Source organism: Larimichthys crocea, chromosome XII (assembly GCF_000972845.2).
Source record: "Larimichthys crocea isolate SSNF chromosome XII, L_crocea_2.0, whole genome shotgun sequence".
Taxonomy (NCBI): Eukaryota; Metazoa; Chordata; class Actinopteri; family Sciaenidae; genus Larimichthys; species Larimichthys crocea.
Window position 1 is genome coordinate 24,954,510 of NC_040022.1, and position 20,506 is coordinate 24,975,015.

Sequence of the window (20,506 nt, forward strand, 5' to 3'; positions counted from 1 at the left end):
GGGAAATGAACTACAAATAACAGTAAAGTCTGTGTATAGTATCATCAGTATAACATGTGGATACTTTAACAACGCTTAAGGACCCATGTGAGACAGTCTGACACTGTTTCCGTCTGATTACAGTGTTATGTAAGATGCAAAAAGCGTACAATGGCATTTATCTACAGTACAACTTCCTGACTTCATGTCATGCAGTACACAGGAAAGAATGATGCATTTGTCAGCACCATATGAGGATTATCGCAATGGCTGGAGATGGCAAAACAAGTATTTTCTACTCTCTGTGTCTTTCTTGCACAGACACATCACACGCCAAACTTTTTTGGCGTGTGATGTGAACTTTGTAAACGCGTAAGGACATGACCTCCTGGATGTTAGCCATTGCCCTGCTTTATAAAAGCACAATTACAATATACTCTGCAGATCTTCAACTTGAGCCACTCTGCAGATGAAATATAACAAGTAAAGTGCATACATCGTGTGATACATCAGTTAAGTCATTTACATCAGCATTAAAAACATTAGTATTTTTATTTATAATCCACCTAAAATGTGACAATTTCAGTTGGTAAACATAAATATGCTCATGTGCAGATGTACATTATTAAAAAAAATACTACTAAAGACAGTTGGAAGACATATTGTCAAGATGACACAAGTGATATATAAAGGTGCATAAATCTCCTAGTGTACGCACTGAGCATGCAAAATATAGACCTACAACAAATTATATTGTGTGTTATAAAATCTAAAGATACTGTGCGTTCACATAATTTACAATACTAATATTCAGAACAGTAATCTCATTGAACAATTGGCCTGCAGTGAGCCACACTTGGACTGACATGGCTGTATGTAAACATATACAGAGATGAAATATGATATAAGAAAACAGCCTGGGTTAAAAAGTTACAATGAAGTTAAGGTATTTATGACAAAAGACACTTTTAAGCAAATGCACAGGCACAAGCGATGCAGGCACATGAGGTGGTAGGATTTACCCCACAGGGGCAAACACGTCCAGGGGACACAGACCCCATATGATTAGCGGACTCTAATGACTGTTTGTTAAACCATGCAATGCAGGGAGACTCCGTCCAACAAACATGCAGAAATATTTTCAGTGTTCTGCCAGGACTAACACGACACTGTAAAATAATCCTGCTCAGATTTACAGATATGAATCTTCTTGCTCTATATTCATCTTGGCAGCGTCCTTTCTGCTTTGTTACCACTGAGGTAAACTGAGAGGTAATTTCCCGGTCCACAGGTCACTTCACTCCACAATGTCATCATCTGCAGGACAATAAGACAAGGGAAGACACTGTGCTTGTAACCCAAGATGATCTAACAAACACTATACCCAAATACTTCCTTACTATGCTGTATAACTAAAAATCTCACTCACAGTTCTGTGTCCTCAATGCAGTCTGGGTCCTCTATGGTCTCCAGCCTTGTCTTACAGGCATCTAAAATCTTCTTCCTTGGTCCTAAGGGGATATGGATACTCTTAAGGTCATTGTCAGAGCATAGCAACAGTGCTTCAAGGTCAATCTTCTCCCTCTTGAAGATGGAGAAAAACTCGACCATGCTCTGTGTGGCAAGGAAGACCTCTAGAGGGCTTGAGTCTGGCTCATCATCATCGTCCAGCCCTAATTCGATTTCTTCCCAGGGCACCTCTACCACGTTCCTCTCCTGCAGGCTGTGTGCACTGCCAATGCTGTCTTCATCTAGACCTGGGTATTGCTGCAACCGGCTGCGTAGACGTACATTACTACCTGATACACTGGCCTCATCCCGACTGCCAAGGTCAAACAACCCCCCACTCACATAGTTCCTCCTAAACACCATGGTGCCCAGACCGGGCCGGTTGAACAGGGAATCATGTCCAGAGTCAGTGCTGATCTCAGAATAGTCCACATCTGGCCCGTGGAGGTCCGGCTCACTCATGGCACGGGAAATGGCATCGTAATTGTCTCTGGGGAACATGTCACGAATATTGCGGTGGCCACGGTCCTTCGGGTTGACGTAAGTCCCCTGTTTGACAAACATGACATCGTTGCCCAGCTGGAGGCCAGACAGGGAGCGGACACTCTTCCTCCCATCCTCGTAGATTTTAAAAGTCCCATCTCCTTGTTTCCTCTTCTCCAGCTTCTTCTGAATCTTTGTCTTCCCTCGGTTTGTGGCATGGAGAGTAGCCTAAAAAGGCATGAATAATAGGGCAATTAGGAAAAAAATTGCAATTCAAAGGATTATTCAGAAATTTGTAGTGACCAATTTTCAAAATTTTGAGATAGTATATATATGAGATATTTTTCACATAGAAACTGGTTTCAGTTTTTGTTAATTTGCTGTAAAAAAGGCAGTATTAGTTAATCAGTTAGTCAACCACTTGATCCAGACTGAAATATGAACAACTGGCTGATGGTTTGCCATGAAATTTGGTACAGACACTCATGATGCCCAAAGGATGAACCTTACTGACTTTGGTGAATCGTGACTTTCCATTGAGTGCCAGCACGAGGTTGAGATTCTTGGTTTTTAGTGACAAGCATTGGATGGATTGCAATGAAATGTTATACAGACATTCATTGAAACATTCAAACTTCCAAATCAATCTTTAAGAACAGACAAATAAAAATGTACTAACCTGAGAATATGGCACACTGACGGAAGCTGGATTAAAGTTGCGCAGTTTGTGGCTAATAGAGCTGCCGGTGAAGCTGGAAAAGCTCATGGCGTCTGAAGCAGAAGCCTCTGAAGCCTCTTTATGAAACTTCCGCTCCATGCGTTTGTGGTGTTTCTTTTGCATCTTTACACACTGTTTGATCCGTCGCTCAGCATCCCGAAACGCTCGATCCTTTAGTTTGTTGACCAGCTTGGTGTTGAGGGCTGTCTGCTTGGAAGCAATGGAATCCAGGTAGCGGACGCAATCCATGTGATTCTTTGTGGCGGCCATGTCCAACGGCGTGTGATAGTCGTTGTCCAGACACCATATGTTGGCACCAAAAGATACCAGGAAGAAAAGACAGTTGTGGTGACCATTGGCAGCTGCCAGGTGGAGCGGTGTGTTCCCCCATATGTCACACTTGTCAGGGTTTCCTCTGTGGGCCATAAGAAATATGTTTAATAACACCTTCTGACTTAGAAATCTTGTTACAAATTTACTAAACAAACATTTTCATTTCTTGTTCGGTTGGTTAGAAAGGTTACGGATACAGGTTGCCATAACGGTCTTCTGTGTAGATGACTCATTTATGAATAAGCCAGTGATATTTTCATTATGTTTTCAGCACTGACCCGTCATCTGTGGGTTGCTAATGAGACCTTATTTAATAATTTACAGTCTAAACAACACATTGCTCTTTCAGAAATCCAACCACAGATCTTCTGTAGGCAACAGATATTTTTGTTTTGTAAAGGATATGACCAATCTAGATAGAAGGGTCTGATTAAAATGATCCATCGATTGGAATTTACTGTCATGCAAGGCCCATAACTAACAACATAAACATTTACCCTTGGCTGACAGACCATGGCCTTAGGGTTACCTCTACATGTGCTGCACTGTTGCTGCTGGTTTGTAATATGACTACAGGCTTGCCAGCACCACTGCTACACTACCTGTATCCAGTTTCAGGGGAGGCCAAATAGGTAGCACCTGACTCAAAAAGCACCACTGTGCATGACTAGTGATGTCACGCTAAATTCCTGAAGTCAAAACATACGGTATTACAGCTGATTGGAGCATGTGGAGGACAGATGTATGTGGAGCTTCTTTTCTTTCCCATTATAAGCCTATCTATGAAAACTAAAATTGAGTTCAAACTAGTATTCGATTAAGCATTTTGCTGATAATCAATGCCGTTAAAAGGAAAACAAGGTTTATTCATGGCAGACAGCTTGTTTGCACTACAACTAAATATTGTAATACAGTTTTAATGTCAAGTTCCTGCATTCATTTTTTCAATTTTAGAGTCCTCTGGTTGGTGTCACATCCCCTTAATTTACATGTTTAACCAGCTGTCGTGTGTCTTGTCCCTGTCTTCCAGTGTAGCCACATACAGGCTGCTGAATATTTGATACGATGGACATGAAGCCGCCATCGAAGTGCAAATGTATTATTGATGCACTGCGTTGTAAGGTTTTTCACAGGGAACGTGTGTCGCATCTGCCCAAACTAAACTGGGCAGCAATTAGCAAAGTCACACTCTGATTTCAGCCCCCTGGGTCTTTTTTGTCCTGACAGGATTGAGTTTTAATGGTCAGAAAGAAAAAAAAGCAGTTTTAGGATCAAGGGTTCACCCAGTTCAAATGTTGGTTCTTCAGCATGATGGAGAGTACTTGGCAAACCAGACCAGAAAGCAACAATAAAACAATGAAATTACACTGTTAAAACATGAAAAGCTATAAACTGACGTTAAAGGATAACAATTAGGCGTGTTCTGTTTTTATTTTAATGATAACAATGATGAAATATCACCTTCAGATTATACAATATGTCTGCTGTAGGTAGAGAATACCCAACATGATAGCTTTATGTGTCATAATTAATGTCACCGCAGCGGTGACAGGTCTGCCCACTCATCCCTCCTCTGTTCTTTATCACACTATGGGCTGTTTGCATTTTCACTTCCTATGACAGCTTGATGTTACTGCAGGTCGCCTAGTGCAATATACTTGCCAGATATAGCATTGCATGGCATCTTTCCCAGGACGCACTATTAAACTTCTCTTCGTTACCTGGGTCTCATGAGTTTGGTGCCTCTGTGAAACATTATGGCATCTATAAATGTTTAATTTTAGTCTCTCATGTCAATCAGGACGTTTCTGCTATCACTAGGGGAATACTATGTCCTTGGCATCTGAAAGCCTCCACAGCCTTGTTTACTGTTATTCCGTGGGAAATATTGAATTAAGCATCATCACGTAGGACTGATATCCTGCCTAGTAATTATTCCCTTTGCTTTGCTAAAACTAAATCTCCTTTACATTTTCTCAATTCTGAATTAAGCACACTAATGATACTGGCTCGCTTTTACAGTAACTCTCTCACAAACTTTACTCAATTAAGAAGATTCATAATGGGCCTATTTTTCTGTGTGACAAGCAAACCAGGTCAGCCGGAAAAACATGAGGAATGGGCTGCTTTGTCCTTGAAATACCAATCCCATTTGCTCACTTTATTGAAATGAGGCCAGCTCTTACACCATAAAGCAGCCTCCTAGAATTATGTTAGCTATCGTTCATTTGATAAATCATTTTCCTTTACGTCCCATATATAGGTGATTATAGGACAGATGCCCTATCTACTGCTGTGATATAGTGGTAATAATTATAGTATGTGTTTGGTCATTAATTTGCAAAGTTATGAAAATATTTGGTAAGCTTTAAAAGCTTTGTGTCATACTTTGTGCCTACTGTAAGTACAGGCCTGTTATCATCATGTAGGTTTATTTTCTGCAGAAATATTTTATATTTATTTTAAACAGTACTAAATAGTTACCAAACAGGTTTTTTGGTTTAAAAAGTGCTTTCCTAGCCTGGAGCTAAGCTGGGCAGGTCTTCTCCACTGGGTCTCCTAAATACTGCTGCACCCAGCCTGCAGTGGTGTATTGTTACTTGTTATTTAGCTTGACGTGTGTGGTTTAACAACAAATGATTCCAATATAGTTTCCTTTGATACTACTTCTGTTTTTGTTATTTGACAGTCTGGTGATTGTTTGTCTTATTGTGCCTTACCTCACACTGAAATTGTTTGAAAGAACAGGAGAAATTGTACAAAGGTTCACTTTTGCTCTAGAGATTATTTTATTACCTAATATGACTGAGGATGGATATATTAGAGAGGATCTTATGGCATTGTATGCACACGTCATAATAAATCATGTTTTCTACCCACCCCCTCGCCACGATCAGCCGCAGAGCCTCCAGGTTGCCGTGATAAGCAGCCCATAACGTCGGTGTCATGCCATCCTCATCCTGCGCGTTGAGATCCTTCCTAGTCGCCTCCTTAAGCAGGTCCAGGTAGCCGTCCCGGGCCGCCTTGTGGTACCTGTCATTCATGGTGCAGAATTAATCCACCCTGCTCGTCTCCATTCCGTTTCATCAACACCACCATCATCATCGTCGTCAAGCGGCGATGAAGCGAGTTGAAGTGCCAGTTTGTCCCGCTGTTCCCCCAAAGCCAGTCGCCCCTGATCAGTAGAGCCACGGAGCAGAGCGCGTCGGTGGTTTCCAAGGACGCCACGATGCGCACCGAGTGGGTAACAGTGCTCCCGGTGGCAGAGGTGGTCCAACACAGACCGGGAACCCTTCTCTGGTCTCAAAAAAACAAAGTTCTGGGTTCCCAATAACTGAATGTTGAATTGACCAGGTACTTTAATAAATCAATATTCATACAGCCTAACACTGGGATTTCAGGGGTGTGTTACTTTGACTTTGCATTACCTGATTTGTACCTGGGGCTCTCAGTAATCACTTTATCCTTTGGTATGCTGATATGATCTCAGTTGCTCCGTTTATCAGGAACAGCTACACTGCCTAAAAATAATCCAGTCTAACCCAGGGCTGCCATCAATCCTCATAAAGTTGAATAAACATCTCTCTCTGAGACGGATTGAACATTATGACCTTCATGAAGTCAGGATTTATTAGACTGCTTTAGCTTCAGGTGTACCTAATAAACTGGAAAGTGTAGTTTATTATCTCTTTCTTCTGGCTGCAGGCACTAAAAAGGACCAATTACAAGGCTTGTAATTCAACTGCTAATCACTTTTCACTGACAAGCAAAGGCATTTTAGGCAATGCAAACTTGGTCAATGGCCAACAAAAATAGTTAGGTTAAAATAGAAATTTTTACATTTTATGTTATTACGTCCCAACACATTTGTGCAACTCTTCTTTATTTTTTCAAACTCACGAAAACATCCACTGAACCTATGTCATATAAGGTTGTACAAAGAGGAAATAGTGACATTCGAGAAAAGCATTCTTGTGATTGCCACATAGGGAAGAAGTCAATCTGGTGTTATTGTTTTTCCACTGTCTTTTGAATAGACCATTGTTCCTAATACTGGTTTCCAAGTACCATTAGGTTTTCATATAAAGGTACCTCTGCTCTTAGCCCCTCCCCGATGAAAAGGGTATGAATTAAAAAAGTTCCACCAGAGACTAAAGTTCTCAGACACATTACCCAGTTGAAGCTTCCATAACAATAGGCACAGGTAGTGACCAGGCTTTTCATGTATTACACCTCAGGCACTTTGCAGAGGCAAGATAGTCTCGCTGCTGAGTCATGAATATACACTAAAGAGCCGAAAGTATTCCCTTCGAGCATGGAACCAAAAAGATGAATGCTACGCCTGTTTAGAGTATTTAGATGATGTTTAGTTTGTGAGGCGTAGCTGCATGTGGTCAGCTGCAGCAAAAAAGGGGATCAATACAAAGACAAAGACAACACAGCCTCTGAGGTATTTAAAAATGCAAAAAGATCTTTGGTTTGTGTAATTAATTACATGCATAGTTGTTGTTTTTTATTATCTTGTGCAGTCTGTTGAAAGTTTTGCAACACATGCCAGGACATGAAATTGTATTGTATTATATCAAAAAAAATTGCTGTTGATCAGAAAAGGAACCGGTTTCTTGTATTTTGGAATGAGTAAGAAAAAGTTTTTCCTGGAAACATCTTTTGAACTTTACATTAATATTTTGTGCAAAACACCCTGTGTTTGGTAATAATATGGTGTTGTTCATAACAGATTTATTGACATTTATGACTCTTTGTACAGTAAACCACCGTGTTTTTGACAGCATATAAAAACCACGACGGCTTAGACTGCCTCTCAGACTCACACTACATCAGGTAGGCTTACAGGTATCCCGAAACCTTTTTTTCATTACTATAAACTTGCTGCTTTGTTTTTGTCAGAGCATGATTTTTATAATCCGCAAAAGCTTTCTCACCTGTCCCGGGACAATTACTGATTTTATCAGGGATGGAAAAGGATAGTGTATATGACTTTTTTCATGACAATAGCACAACTAATTCACTGATTCTTTGTCAGTACAGGAGGAAGTTAAATCCCAATTGTTTCTTTGAAGCTGCTCTTTTGTGTAACACCAACAGGGCGACAATTATGATAATTGTGTACCCTTAGAAAGGTTTCACTTAGGCGGGATTTATCTTTAAAGGGAACCAATGAGTGGGTGTAGCCGTTTAACCTGTAATGTCGCATATGAAACCAGATGCAGCAAACAACTCATTTGGGAATAGATGTGAGAGAGAGGAACCATGTGTCTGAACTCTGGCTATCCTTGCAATTGTTTGACCGATGGCATTCCATGTGAACCATGCAGGATGACGGCAAAAGACAGGGAGACAGAGGAGGCCCACCTGTCCAACACCAGTGCACCTGGTCAAGCGGGGAGCCCATGTGAACCCGACCTGAACATCTCTTCAAGTGGGGCTGTGAAGGAACGGGGTCGAAACTGGGGGTGGATGCTGTCTGGGATAATATGTGTCAACATTTTGATCCTCGGTTGTGCCCTGGTCAGCGGCAGCGCCTACAACAATGTGAACATCGGCACCCCTGACCTGCAGATTTTCCTGATCATCCTCCTCCTACTCACCTCCATCTGGATGATTTATTATGCCTTCTACACGGCCAGGCAAGAAAATGCTGTTGTTTACAAGGATGGCCATGCTGGACCTATATGGCTCAGGGGTGAGGCATTTTGTACTTGCTTTAGAATTGTTTTTTATATATATACAGAGCAGTTTTGAGTAGTTGTAATTTTTTCCTAAATGTTCTTATTCCTTCAGGAGGACTTGTGCTATTTGGACTCCTCAGTATTATCATGGACATTTTCAAGATAGCCAGCTATGTGGGCTACCTCCACTGTGATTCTGCTGTAAAGGTTGCATTTCCCGTGGTGCAATTTGTTTTCATACTTGTGCAGGTAAAAATGTGCAAAAATGCAGATTACAAAGATCTACAAAGAAATGTACTCAAGTCTTTATCATTGCACAATGTTAATAAAATTGCGCGATCAATTTACAGACATACTTTTTGTGGATCCACGCCAAGGACTGTGTGCAGATACAAAAGAACATAACACGGTAGGTGACTGATGGGTTTTTTTTATCTATTCTTTCATCACTTATTTTCTTTCTAAGAAAGCCGTCCCTGAGGTATCTATTGTGATATGTAAAAATTAACCCTTCTGCTTCTCCTTAAGAGAAACCTGGAGAATTTATACTGAAATAGCTTTTACTGAAATAGCTGCTGCCAACGTTGTTACATTTATTAGTTACTAATTTCATAACTATTATATTATTTAAACTGTAAAATGGTTATTTGTATGGTATTTTTTTGTGTATTATCTATGTCTTCCATTTTCTGGTGTTATGTGTCCACCTCCAGTATGACAGGTCAAATTTCCCCATGGGGACAATAAAGTAAATGGCTATCTTTCCATGTATCTAGGACTGCAACTAACTGGTTGGTTGCTAAAATGTCAGAAAACTGTGAAAAATGCTTATCACTATTTCCTGGGGCCGAGGTCGACATGCTTGTCAAAACCAGTTATTCGGTTTCCTACATTAGAAACCTAATTAAACCAGAAAAACATTCACATTGTATGTAGTCTATTAAAAAAGCTGATTTAAAAAAGAAAAGAAAAAAAAAGACTTTCCTGTGAAAAAGTGATTTAACCTAAACTGTTTGAAAACCAAAAAAAGAGACTATTATTACTTGGATATTGATTTTAAATGTTGCACTCATATTTCAACTCCTATTTAGTCAAAATAGGACTGGTAAGTTTGTTGACACTGTTTTTGTTTTTGTCTTGTCTCTGATCATTAATTCCTACTTCCTTTCGTCTTGTCTTTTAATTTAGCTGTGGGCTGATGCTCACCCTCTCCACAAATCTAGTTGTGTGGATGACTGCTGTCACCGAGGAGTCCGTTCACCAAACAACAATTCCCGATTACCCGAGCAACACCACTAAGCACACTGGACGAAGCATGTACATCAATAAAGGTAATTAAAGCAGACAAAACAATCAAAGTAGATATAGCAATCGATGAAACATCAAAACATAACACTTCTCTCTGACATGTCTTACAGCGGGTTATGGAGATGATAAGTGCAAGTGCAGCCACACTTCGTGCAGCATCTTCAAGGACGCCTACTACTACTTGTACCCCTTCAACATCGAGTACAGTCTCTTCGCCTCTGCCATGGCTTATGTGTTATGGAAAAATGTTGGTAGAATAATAGATGAACATACCCACCACCACATCAAATTTCGGCTGAAGGATGTATTTCTTGGTCCTGTGGCAGGAATTCTCTTAGTGGTGGCAGGTCTGGCAACCTTCATTGTATATGAGATGGAAATGAAAAAGGACTATAGTGATGATGGCAAAAAGGACAAAGCAGTGATGATGCACTTTGTCATGAATATAGTGATAGTGACCCTGATGTCTGTGTCCACTGTGATTGGCTGCGCCATCTTCAGGGTGGACCACAGGGAGCATGTATCGGACAAAAACCCCACACGCAGCCTGGATGTGGGACTGCTGGTGGGGGCCTCACTCGGACAGTTCATCATCAGCTATTACACAATCGTAGCTATGGTTGGAACTGGAGCCAAAGGTTACCTGAACAGGCTCAACCTGGCCTGGTCTATCCTCATGGTGATCCAGCTCGGCCTACAGAACTTTTTCATTATCGAAGGTTTACACCGGGAGCCCTTCCATGAGGTGCACCCGGTGGTCACTGTGGTTGCAAATCCATATGTGCTGCAGCCAAGCAAAGAGCTGAACAACCCTGAGTTATCAGAGAAGGACAGAATTCCCAGCCCAGTACTGACAGCACACAACCAGCACAGCCACGCGGCTGAGCACAAACCCAAACTGTTGTGGAAGAGACGTGTGTTGAAGGAAGTCAGTGTGTTTTTGCTGCTGGGCAACGTCATAGTGAGTATCATTCTTCCTCACAGTCTCAAATGCACTTTTTTCGAATTCACCAAATACTCATCCTGTTATCTTGTTTCTATCTTTGACAGCTGTGGATCATGCCGGCCTTCGGAGCGCGTCCCCAGTTTGACCATGACACCGAAACTGATTTCTACGAATTTAGCATGTGGGCTGCTGTTGTGAATGTTGGACTTCCCTTTGGCATATTTTACCGCATGCATTCAGTCGCGAGTCTGTTTGAGGTCTTTCTGACATCATAACGATACTGGTGCATATGACGAGGACAGCCAACTGTTTTGACATTATAGAGATGCTTTGTATAAATTTGTTTGTTTTGATGATGCTTATGTTATTTCTCTAGTTGTGAAGTAGATAATGACTGACAAAAGCCTCCTCTTACATCTCTAATAATAGTCTAATATATGTGAAATTGTCCATTAAAAGTTTGCCAGTTTAAAAAAAGAAAATAATTATGAAGCTGATCTTTTATGACTGGTTTTATGCTGTAGCCTGTGTATGCACAAAATAAAGACAATGTAATAAGCTAGGAATAAAAGAGAATGACTCGCTGTTCCCCAGCTGTTGTTGTTGTTGTTGTTATTATTATTTATTACTTGTAATAGTTACAGTTATAGTAGTTGACCTAATGCAAAAACTATAGTAAGAATAGCCTTTTTTGAATAAATAATACAAAAATGAAATGGTTAAATCATTGTAGTTTGGGACTGTAAGAAAATTATCAGGCATTTTTCACAATTGTCTGACATTTAGACTACATTTATTACTAATTAATTTCAGTGCGAAAATAATCAGTAGCTAAATAAAAAAAAAATGAAAACAACTGTTAGTAGGTGGTTGTTTAGGGGAGGGACCTAAGCAGTCAATTAATTAAACACACTAACTATAAAGCTTCCAAAAGCCTCTGGAAGAGATGACAAGCTTAAAATAAAATATATTGAACAACACATTTTTTTTTTGTTTCACAAACAAAGGAACACAGATCATATACAAAACATTACAAAAACATTCATGTATATTCTTACATAAAATATATTTAAATGTTCACATATATTAAGCGTTTTAATAGCTTTTGTGTTATTATAAAACTTAATGGAAGCGATATACTGTCTGAGCTCACCGTGAAAGGCAACAAAAGATGGTTTTCTTCGAGTAAATTTACACTTATGAATATGAAATTTTGCCATCAGTATGATGAGACTGATAATAAATGTTTCGTTTAATATATTGCACAACACATGTTCACTTTAAGTCAGGCATAGATACAGTCGCATCTGTCCGGGGTCCTTAGCACAAGGCTTTGTTTACATCCACGTCACCAGGAAATACATACTTGAAGTGCCAAAATGCGGAGACAGGTATCCAGCCTAAACTTTGATTATTATTATTTTTAAAACTTAGAAACTGTATTTATTTTTAAATATGGTATAACTCGTGAGTCTTTTTGTGTCGCTCACTTCATGTTTTCAGTCTCAGGACGCTCCGCTCTTTGGGGAAGAGGACGATGACTTCAGGCCGAGGAGGCTCAAAGTCAGGTGAGATGAGCTGCGTTTGTATTTATAACCTTTCAGGACTTTCCATTGTCGGACCGGGCCGTCGGGAGCACCGGGACATTTCCCGGTTGCATAATGTCTCACACAAAGTGAGATTATGCAACGTAACAGGTTTATTGCAGCACAACAGAGACATTTATTTTGAAGGGGAAAGAAAACTCAACTCAAACTTTATTTATAAAGCACATTTAAAAACAAATGAGGTTGACCAAAGTGCTGTACAGGTTGATACAAAAAAAATATATACATATAATACATAAAGTGACATAATTACAACGGGTTAGATACCTAAGTTTGGTTAAAAGGATTTAAAGACCTCAAATGATAATCTAGTGGTGGTGGTGGTGGCCTTGGATGGTGTCAAATTCCCGGACCTGAATTATTGCCCCAGTCCGCCCCTGTGTAGTACATTTACTCAAGTACTGTAAGTACACACCAGCTTCTACTCTGCCACAGTACTCCGGCGTCCTCCCACAGTCCAAACACATGCACTTAATAGGTTATAGACTTGTGAATGGTGAATGTGAGTGTTTGTTTATGTGCCCTGTGATGAGCTGGCAACCTTTCCAGGGTGTACCCCACAGTATTAGTGTTTTTACTGGTCAACAATCCAAATGTTTTTGTCTCAGCCATAAATAACAAAAACGTTAATCCGTGTTTCAGACATCCACTGGCTTCGTTCTTCCACCTTTTCTTCCGAACAAGTGCCATCTTGGTCTACTTACTGTGCGATTTCCTCAGTGGCCGTTTCATTGCCTCCATGGTCACCATCATCCTCCTGCTGTCCTGTGACTTCTGGACTGTCAAGGTGAGCAGGTCCAGGCTCTGAGGCAATTATCCTGTGTCATGCTTCATTTTTAAACCCAACAGTTTCATCTGCAATTCATCAATGATAAAAAAAAAACAAATTTACTTCCCCAAAGTGACATATTCATATTGATTGTTTTGTCTCGACCCTGACTATATTGATTTTCTATTATTTCATATATGACTAAGAAAAGCTTTAAATCCTCACATTAAAGAAGCTGTTTTGCTTAAAACTAATGGTTTTAGAATTGTTGAAGATAAAAACCAACCAACAACTGTCTTTGACTTTATTTAGTATTTGTTTTAGGTTGAATCTGTGGTTGTTTGGAGAATATTTGGAAATCATGTATTATGTGTGTGTATGGATTCCTTTTGCTTTCCTCCAGAACGTATCTGGCAGGTTGCTGGTGGGCCTTCGGTGGTGGAATCAAGTGGATGAAGATGGAAAGAGCCGCTGGGTATTTGAGTCGAGGAAGGTAAGCAGAAGCTCATCAGGTACAAATGGCTCACTGGAGTATTTCCCCCAATGGAAAAATGATTTAGATAACGGGTTAGATAATCTCACATGGACGACACACATTTGAAGAGACCGAGAAAAACATCCTTTCTTAGAAAAGCCTCATCATGTTTTCTTTTGACTCCAACTCTTTGGAAAAAAGGGCTTTTGGCATTACTGAAAATATGGTGCATCTACAGTTTCACATTTGCAACATTTGCCACAGTGTAATGTTACACTGTAAGGTAGCTGCGTGACCTAATTGACAAGTGAAGATTGTGTAACCTAGAGCAGCTTTATTGTTCTCTCTTTGAAATAGCGTACAGCACAATGAGGACATCACATGTGAACTCCAGTATTTGAATTGTTTCAATCTCTTCTTTGATTCTTATTGAATAGCATGAACTGAAACATTGTTTATTTTAATTTTTTTATAACAGGGAAACGATCTGAAGAAAACATCAGGCGCAGAGTCACAGATTTTCTGGCTTGGACTAATCGTGTGTCCCATCTTCTGGGTCATTTTTGTATTCAGTACCATCTTTACATTCAAGATTAAATGGCTGGTCAGTTTTCAGTGTAATTGGAAGTTGAATTCTCAGTTTTTTTGCCCAACAAGGGTCTGAATAACTGGGTCATTTCTGTTTTTGATTTTGATTTTTACACCACAGGCTGTAGTAATCATGGGCTTGGTTTTACAATGGGCCAATGTGTATGGCTATGTCAGATGCAAGGTGGGTGGAACATCCGACCTGAGAAACGTGGCAAAGAACTATCTCGGTGTCCAGATTTTTAACCTGGTATGTGAAAGTAACAATACTTCTCCTCTTATATGTTGTCTTGATGATGTGATGCATTAACTTTACTCTATTCTCATTTCTTTCCACTGAAGGCACTGAAGAAATCTGAGGCATCTTGAAATTGAAGAGAAAGAGTGACGACTAGCGCTGGATGGTCACGTGTTTACTCGATTCCTGTTGAAAATGGCTGCTCTTTTCTGAGGGTGTACCAAAACTTTTATTCTATGTTGTTTCATCACGTGATTTAATATTAACTTTCCTTAGAATATATAATACATTTCATACAGGTGTTATGGCTATGCAGGTAATTGCATCAGTGCGGGCTGCAGGGAGACTCATATTTTCATTGATGTAAGTTAATTATGAAATGTAAATCACTATCATACTTTTACCAGTAAGCTGAGTTTATTAGTCATAATCTCTAATAGGCTTTAATTTATCACAAGTTAATTAATGCAATGTTAAAATTCCTGATTCCTGATGGGATACGGATCAATACAGTGTCCTTTTGTTGTAAAAACTGAGCCACTTTTGGGACTTTTGCTATGAATGTACTTTATACTGTTGTAGGGGAATATTGGGGTTAATATATATGGATAGTTTTGTTACCTTATTGTGCCTTCTATTTAAACCTGGATAGAGAACATTAAAGTTATACTGCTGCTTTATGTATGTCGTTTTAATCAAACTTTAATGGTTATGAATGACATTGATAGTGTGTATAATAGGGAGAAGTGCATTTTTTTTTAGCTTAATGTGATATAAATGTAATTTATCATTTACTCAGGACTCAATTGTGTTTTTGTTAGTTTGTTTCCAAAAATCCAATTAAATACAACAATACACTTAATAAAGATTATTTCTGACTGGTCAATCTTAATTATCGCTCCGACTGTACTAATCCTTTGATCCATGTTTCTGTAAATATGTAGAATAACAAAAGTGTCAAAATTACACGATATAATGGTGGACATAGTGACAAGTGACGCGGTAGGTCATCAGTCTGTGTGCAGTGAGTGATTCAACCACTCGGTGGCAACAAAGAAACATCAGTGTTTATGTAAATCCATACTTGAACTTGAACTTGAATATTGTTTCATTTGATTTTTCTTTGCATTTAATATATTTGCAATTGTGTGAACATACTATAATATAGGCCCCTTATATCATGGATTGAAATCCATGATCTAAGTTCTAATAATAACTGTTTTACTGCTGACAGACATCACGTGACTCTGTTGGGAGGAAAAATTATACCAAGGGTGAAACAGAATTTCTTTATTTGTTAGATTTTTCCGAAATATGCTAACACACATTTTTACAGTGAGAGACAAACTACAAGTACAACTCAGCACCACTGTACACGACTGTTAAGTTAAACTTGATAAATGTGTGCTGAGGTTCACACCAATTTATCTTTGAATTTATGATCATAAGTAATCTAAAGTAATAGCATGCATTACTATGCAGTTAACCCCTTTCGTTAGTACCAGAAATCAAAATGGTTAACTTCACATTCATAATTTACCATCACATATGTCATGCCACTAAAGTATATAGTGCCAGAAATGAAATAGAACCAGAAAAATGTTTTATCCAATTTGTTGGCAAACTTCTGACATCTCTCACTTTCCAGTTGCTTCGCTGCATGATCGTCCACGAAGTTGACAACCTTTCTGACCATCTGACTGTGCTCATCTGCAGCATTCAGCTGAACAACACTTTTGTCAGCTTTGGCTTCTGTAGGAATTGAAGTGGCAATCAGAGCAGGTCATACAGCAGGTTTCTTGTCTATCAAAAATCAAGACTGTGAGCATCAAAATCTGACTAAATATCAAAACTATTACAGCACAGACACATTCACAGTATTTGTTTAATGATGGAAGTCTTCCTCACCATCATCCTCTTTCAATTCCTTGTTTCCTGTGTTTTCTTCGACCGACCCTTGGGTCCAGCAACAGAAAATTATCCCACCGTCTTTGGCCACCCGTGTCAGCACAAGGGACACCAACATGCTCAGCATCAAGATGATCAGACAGATGCAGAAGTGGGTTCCTGCAGCACAAACGTATGTTTGGTGAGTCAAACTGTGATGCTGTTCATATACTTGCTTAGTGTGTAGGGTGTGTTAGCGAGTGAGTTGACTGACGGATGATGGGGCTGCATTGGCTGTCTCCAGGGAGAACATTGTTCAGGATGGAGATGAACATGGTGAAGTTGAGCACCAGAGTGACCTTGAAAGAGTTGCGTTCACCGCCTCCTAGTGGCAGAGCAAAGCTGACCACGTCAGCCAAGATGATCAGGATACTGGGCAGCAGTAATGTTATGAAGGGGTTTATATATTTGATGTGCAAATCAACCTAAGGAGTATGGCAGAGAAAATGTCATAGTACAATAATAAAGCTGCTTTTTCATTGTCTTTAAAACTTCAGTACTTTAATGTGGGCAGATATGATGCTAAATACTTTTACCAGTGTCTCATGCAAAATGGTGTAAGATTTTTTTAAGTGAAGGCATGCTGTTTATTTGAGAACATGAAGAGAAAAACATGCTAAAAAATATTAAGTTTAAATAAAAAGGTTGGTGCTTTTGATCAAACAACGACTGCAACAATGCTCAAGAAACTTAATTTAATATAAATAGTTGCACATTTATGTTCTTCTGATCAACTTATTGATTATTAATACATTGTTATCACCCCATAAGACATGCCACAACCTCACAGGTCAACTGCTCTTTAAAGTCCATGTAAAGGCAATTCTGAGATTTCTTTAAAAACATTTGAAACATGTTGGAAAATAGTCGCTGAAAACATGTGAAAAGACTTTGAACGATATATTACTGAAATGTGGAGTTAGAGGTTAAAACAGTCTTTCACCAGTTTTCAGGATTTTTTGGATGCTTTCTTCTTTGATCTGACAAACTCAGAACAAATATTTATTCTTACTTTACATGGACTTTAAAGTCAAATACAGTTAGCTTAATACCACTATTGCAGGATTTTGGTGAATCCGTACTACTGGACACTGTTCATAAACTTACCATGATGTAATTGCGATCTTTTCTCTGTTTCTCGAGGCTCACTCTGTCAGTTTGCCAATCTCCATGGGAACTATCAACCAACTTAACCTCATTCATTACCAGATGTGTACCACATCCTGAAAGAAATGAAGCCTTCTTTCAGACAGCATTTGACCAATTTTGCATTGCACTTCCATAACAGTTTCAGACTCACAATGGGCAATTTGAAAAAGAAAAAAAAGAAAAGGTATCAAAATCAAAGCAGCAGTACCAGAGATAGTCTATTTTTTTATTCATGCCTACTTCTTTCAAAAGCCTTAAAGACAAAATCAAATCTCCCCTAAATACACTGTATAAATAGTGATGTCACTCATACATTTCTGAGAGCTATTGAAGCTTACAAAAAAAAAAAAAAATTAACCTGGCAGAAAGCAGAAATAAAATGCATTTTCTTCAGAATTACCACAAATATAGAAAATACTGAAATTAAATAGTACAATTTTCATGCCATTGCTGAACTCACCATCAATGGCCCATGTTTGTAGGGCAACAGGGCATCTATCAGCAGCGAAGGGATAGTTGAACAGGTTGACTTCACAGTTCACCTCTGAGCTTAGGATCACATTGTGCCTCACTGTGCCGTTACTGTACACCAGCAGATCAGGGGAGCTGTGCTTCATGGTTGTTTTTATTCTAAACAAGTGAGATGTGTCAGATAAATTTAAAAATGAATTTGTGTTTGTGTTTGAATTATGCTCTTTTGTGTAATTGACTGACCCATTTGTCACATGGAGCTCTGGGGTCCAGACCCTGTCAACCGGCAGGACCACTTCATTATATTGGTAAACTGATGTGTTCCATGCCAACTCGAGATCTGTCCATTGCTGTGGTTTAAAATCAGAATTAATGTCTTTGAAACATGCTCTTTGTTTCTTTTTGTCCATTTATAAATATCTTGGAGCTTACAAGTGAAGCTTGCATGCGACACATGAGGCGGAGTTTCTTTGTGTCCTGTTGACGAAAAAAAATAAATCTGGTGAGTAATAATACACTACTGGTTTATTTTATTTTACCTGATAATACATTCAACTCATCTTTGGTAGATTTACATTGATACAGTGTATAAATGATAATACCACCATCTAAACACAAGTTTAGACATTATTTTTTGTATTATAAGTTTTCTGAAATGTTATAATATGCAAACGAGGATTATCTCATTAAAGATGTCTTGCAAATTTGCATTCATTTCCAGAACAGAAATGTGAACACTGCAGGAGTTTTTCCAGGTCTTGTTACATTTTGTTGACATTAGAATCAAAGGAATGGATATAATTGAGCTTTCTGCAGTATGAGAAAAAAACTCATATGTATTAGAAAATGGCTTTCAAACATACGAATTTTAAAATGACTCAATTCTGAAAGAACCTACAAATAAATAAGATTAAAACAAACAACAAAACAGATATCACCATGAAACTTACCCAGTTAATAACTTACATAGAAGACAATTATTTGTACTTACTTATGAAATCTACAGTAGTTAAACAAACACCTTCAAACATCTCAAAATTGACTAGTGCATGAAAAAAAAAAGTCATTTGGCCTGTAGTGTTCCCATAGTGTCCTTTTATGGAAGAAAGTCCTACTTCATAAGATAAATACAATGTTGGATTCATGCTGAAAATTGATTGTAATTTAAAAAAAAATCTAATTAAAATGTAGTTCTTGTCATGTTATGATAGGTCCAACATTAAAAACATAAAGAATCTTTCAGTTAGTGCCACTAAATAAAAATGTAAGGCAATACTCACAACTGACAGAGTTTGGTACTCAATGAGCGGCACGTAAATGATTTGAGTGCAGTTTTCATCCTGTGGCTGAGTTACACAACTTTTATTGATCAACATTTCAGACAAACACCGACGACTAGTGCAGCTGGGGTCAGCATGTGCATATCCTGAAATTCAAGATAAATACATAGTATATAACCAGAGCTTTGAATATTTTTTAGAAAATACTTCTCCTAACATTGTTTTGTGAGATGTAAGTTACACTTACCTAGTAGACTTAGTAAGAGGACTGACTTCCACTGATGGTGGGTGAGAAATCTCAACTTTTCTGATTGCATCACTGCAGGAAGGAGACTATTAGTTTCTATAAGTAATAGAGTCACTGACAGCTCTGTACCTGTCTTCTGTCTTTTCTTTAGGTTTCAGCCTGACATGACATTTAAATAGGCCCATCTGTGACGTTTAACCACACAGGCACATTACAAGAGACAATATGACCCACAATAGGAATACCTTTGTGTGATTAATTACACTGAGTGTTCAGCGTATCCCTCAGTGATCTTGTGTAAACACTCAGAACATGAATATGACTGTCTGTTTACCTGCCAGCAGATTCAGCTAAAGCCCCAGCTGCTATTTACCTTTATAGTTGGCAAATGCTACTCTGCATTACAATAGGACAATGAGAAATCTGTGAGCCTGAAAGAGCCTGATCTCTCAGAGATGGATGCAGGACAAAGACTTGAAACTACTTTGGTTTCAGTGCAGTCCAATGAAGGCGTGTCTTCTCATGGCAAGTGGCCTTTAAAAACACTTTGTTTTTTATGTTTTGACAGCTGATGAGTTCAGGTTTTGTCATTTTCTTTTTTTAAATTTTGACAATATGACTCACAAGCCCATTAGGTTATGTAAAGCTGATTATAATCTTAATATAACTTAGACTGCATTATGTAGATGTTTGAGTGTCATATGACTGGGGATTACATCTTGACATCATGTTTTTTAAACAGAGGAATGAGTGATGTTGTTTTACATGT

The 20,506-nt window shown here is 38.8% G+C and overlaps 4 protein-coding genes across 10 annotated transcripts; 2 read left to right on the top strand and 2 right to left on the bottom strand.

The window, feature by feature from the left end:
* Positions 1-512: 512 nt before the first annotated feature.
* Positions 513-6,322, bottom strand: ush1ga (Usher syndrome 1Ga (autosomal recessive)). 2 transcript variants are annotated; one of them, XM_019261078.2, is made up of 4 exons: positions 5,903-6,322; positions 2,651-3,104; positions 1,409-2,199; positions 513-1,296 (listed from the first exon to the last, which is right to left on the bottom strand). In XM_019261078.2, the coding sequence occupies exons 1-4, from the start codon at positions 6,064-6,066 to the stop codon at positions 1,293-1,295; spliced, it is 1,413 nt and encodes a 470-aa protein (XP_019116623.1). In that variant the 5' UTR covers positions 6,067-6,322; the 3' UTR covers positions 513-1,292. The 2 variants fall into 2 exon arrangements, with proteins under 2 accessions (XP_019116623.1, XP_010736893.1); XM_010738591.3 differs by having other exon boundaries at positions 513-2,199; positions 5,903-6,321.
* Positions 6,323-7,194: 872 nt separating this feature from the next.
* On the top strand, positions 7,195-11,558 carry otop2 (otopetrin 2). Of its 6 annotated transcripts, none has more exons than XM_019261065.2 (8): positions 7,195-7,472; positions 7,791-7,876; positions 8,359-8,726; positions 8,825-8,961; positions 9,063-9,121; positions 9,901-10,043; positions 10,131-10,981; positions 11,071-11,558. In XM_019261065.2, exons 3-8 carry the CDS (start codon positions 8,360-8,362, stop codon positions 11,239-11,241), a joined length of 1,728 nt encoding a protein of 575 aa, XP_019116610.1. In that variant the 5' UTR covers positions 7,195-7,472; positions 7,791-7,876; position 8,359; the 3' UTR covers positions 11,242-11,558. The 6 variants fall into 6 exon arrangements, with proteins under 6 accessions (XP_019116610.1, XP_010736892.1, XP_019116612.1 ...); XM_010738590.3 differs by having other exon boundaries at positions 7,791-7,864; XM_019261067.2 differs by having other exon boundaries at positions 7,813-7,876.
* Positions 11,559-12,258: 700 nt separating this feature from the next.
* On the top strand, positions 12,259-15,535 carry LOC104925076 (Golgi apparatus membrane protein TVP23 homolog B). Its single transcript, XM_010738617.3, has 7 exons — positions 12,259-12,357; positions 12,470-12,534; positions 13,216-13,360; positions 13,746-13,835; positions 14,296-14,421; positions 14,527-14,655; positions 14,748-15,535. Exons 1-7 carry the CDS (start codon positions 12,346-12,348, stop codon positions 14,772-14,774), a joined length of 594 nt encoding a protein of 197 aa, XP_010736919.2. The 5' UTR covers positions 12,259-12,345; the 3' UTR covers positions 14,775-15,535.
* A 603-nt stretch (positions 15,536-16,138) lies between these two features.
* On the bottom strand, positions 16,139-19,864 carry LOC104925075 (zinc-activated ligand-gated ion channel). Its single transcript, XM_010738616.3, has 9 exons — positions 19,738-19,864; positions 19,491-19,636; positions 18,643-18,687; positions 18,454-18,560; positions 18,200-18,369; positions 17,698-17,813; positions 16,805-17,015; positions 16,552-16,710; positions 16,139-16,395 (listed from the first exon to the last, which is right to left on the bottom strand). Exons 1-9 carry the CDS (start codon positions 19,805-19,807, stop codon positions 16,139-16,141), a joined length of 1,281 nt encoding a protein of 426 aa, XP_010736918.3. The 5' UTR covers positions 19,808-19,864.
* Between the last annotated feature and the right edge of the window lie 642 nt (positions 19,865-20,506).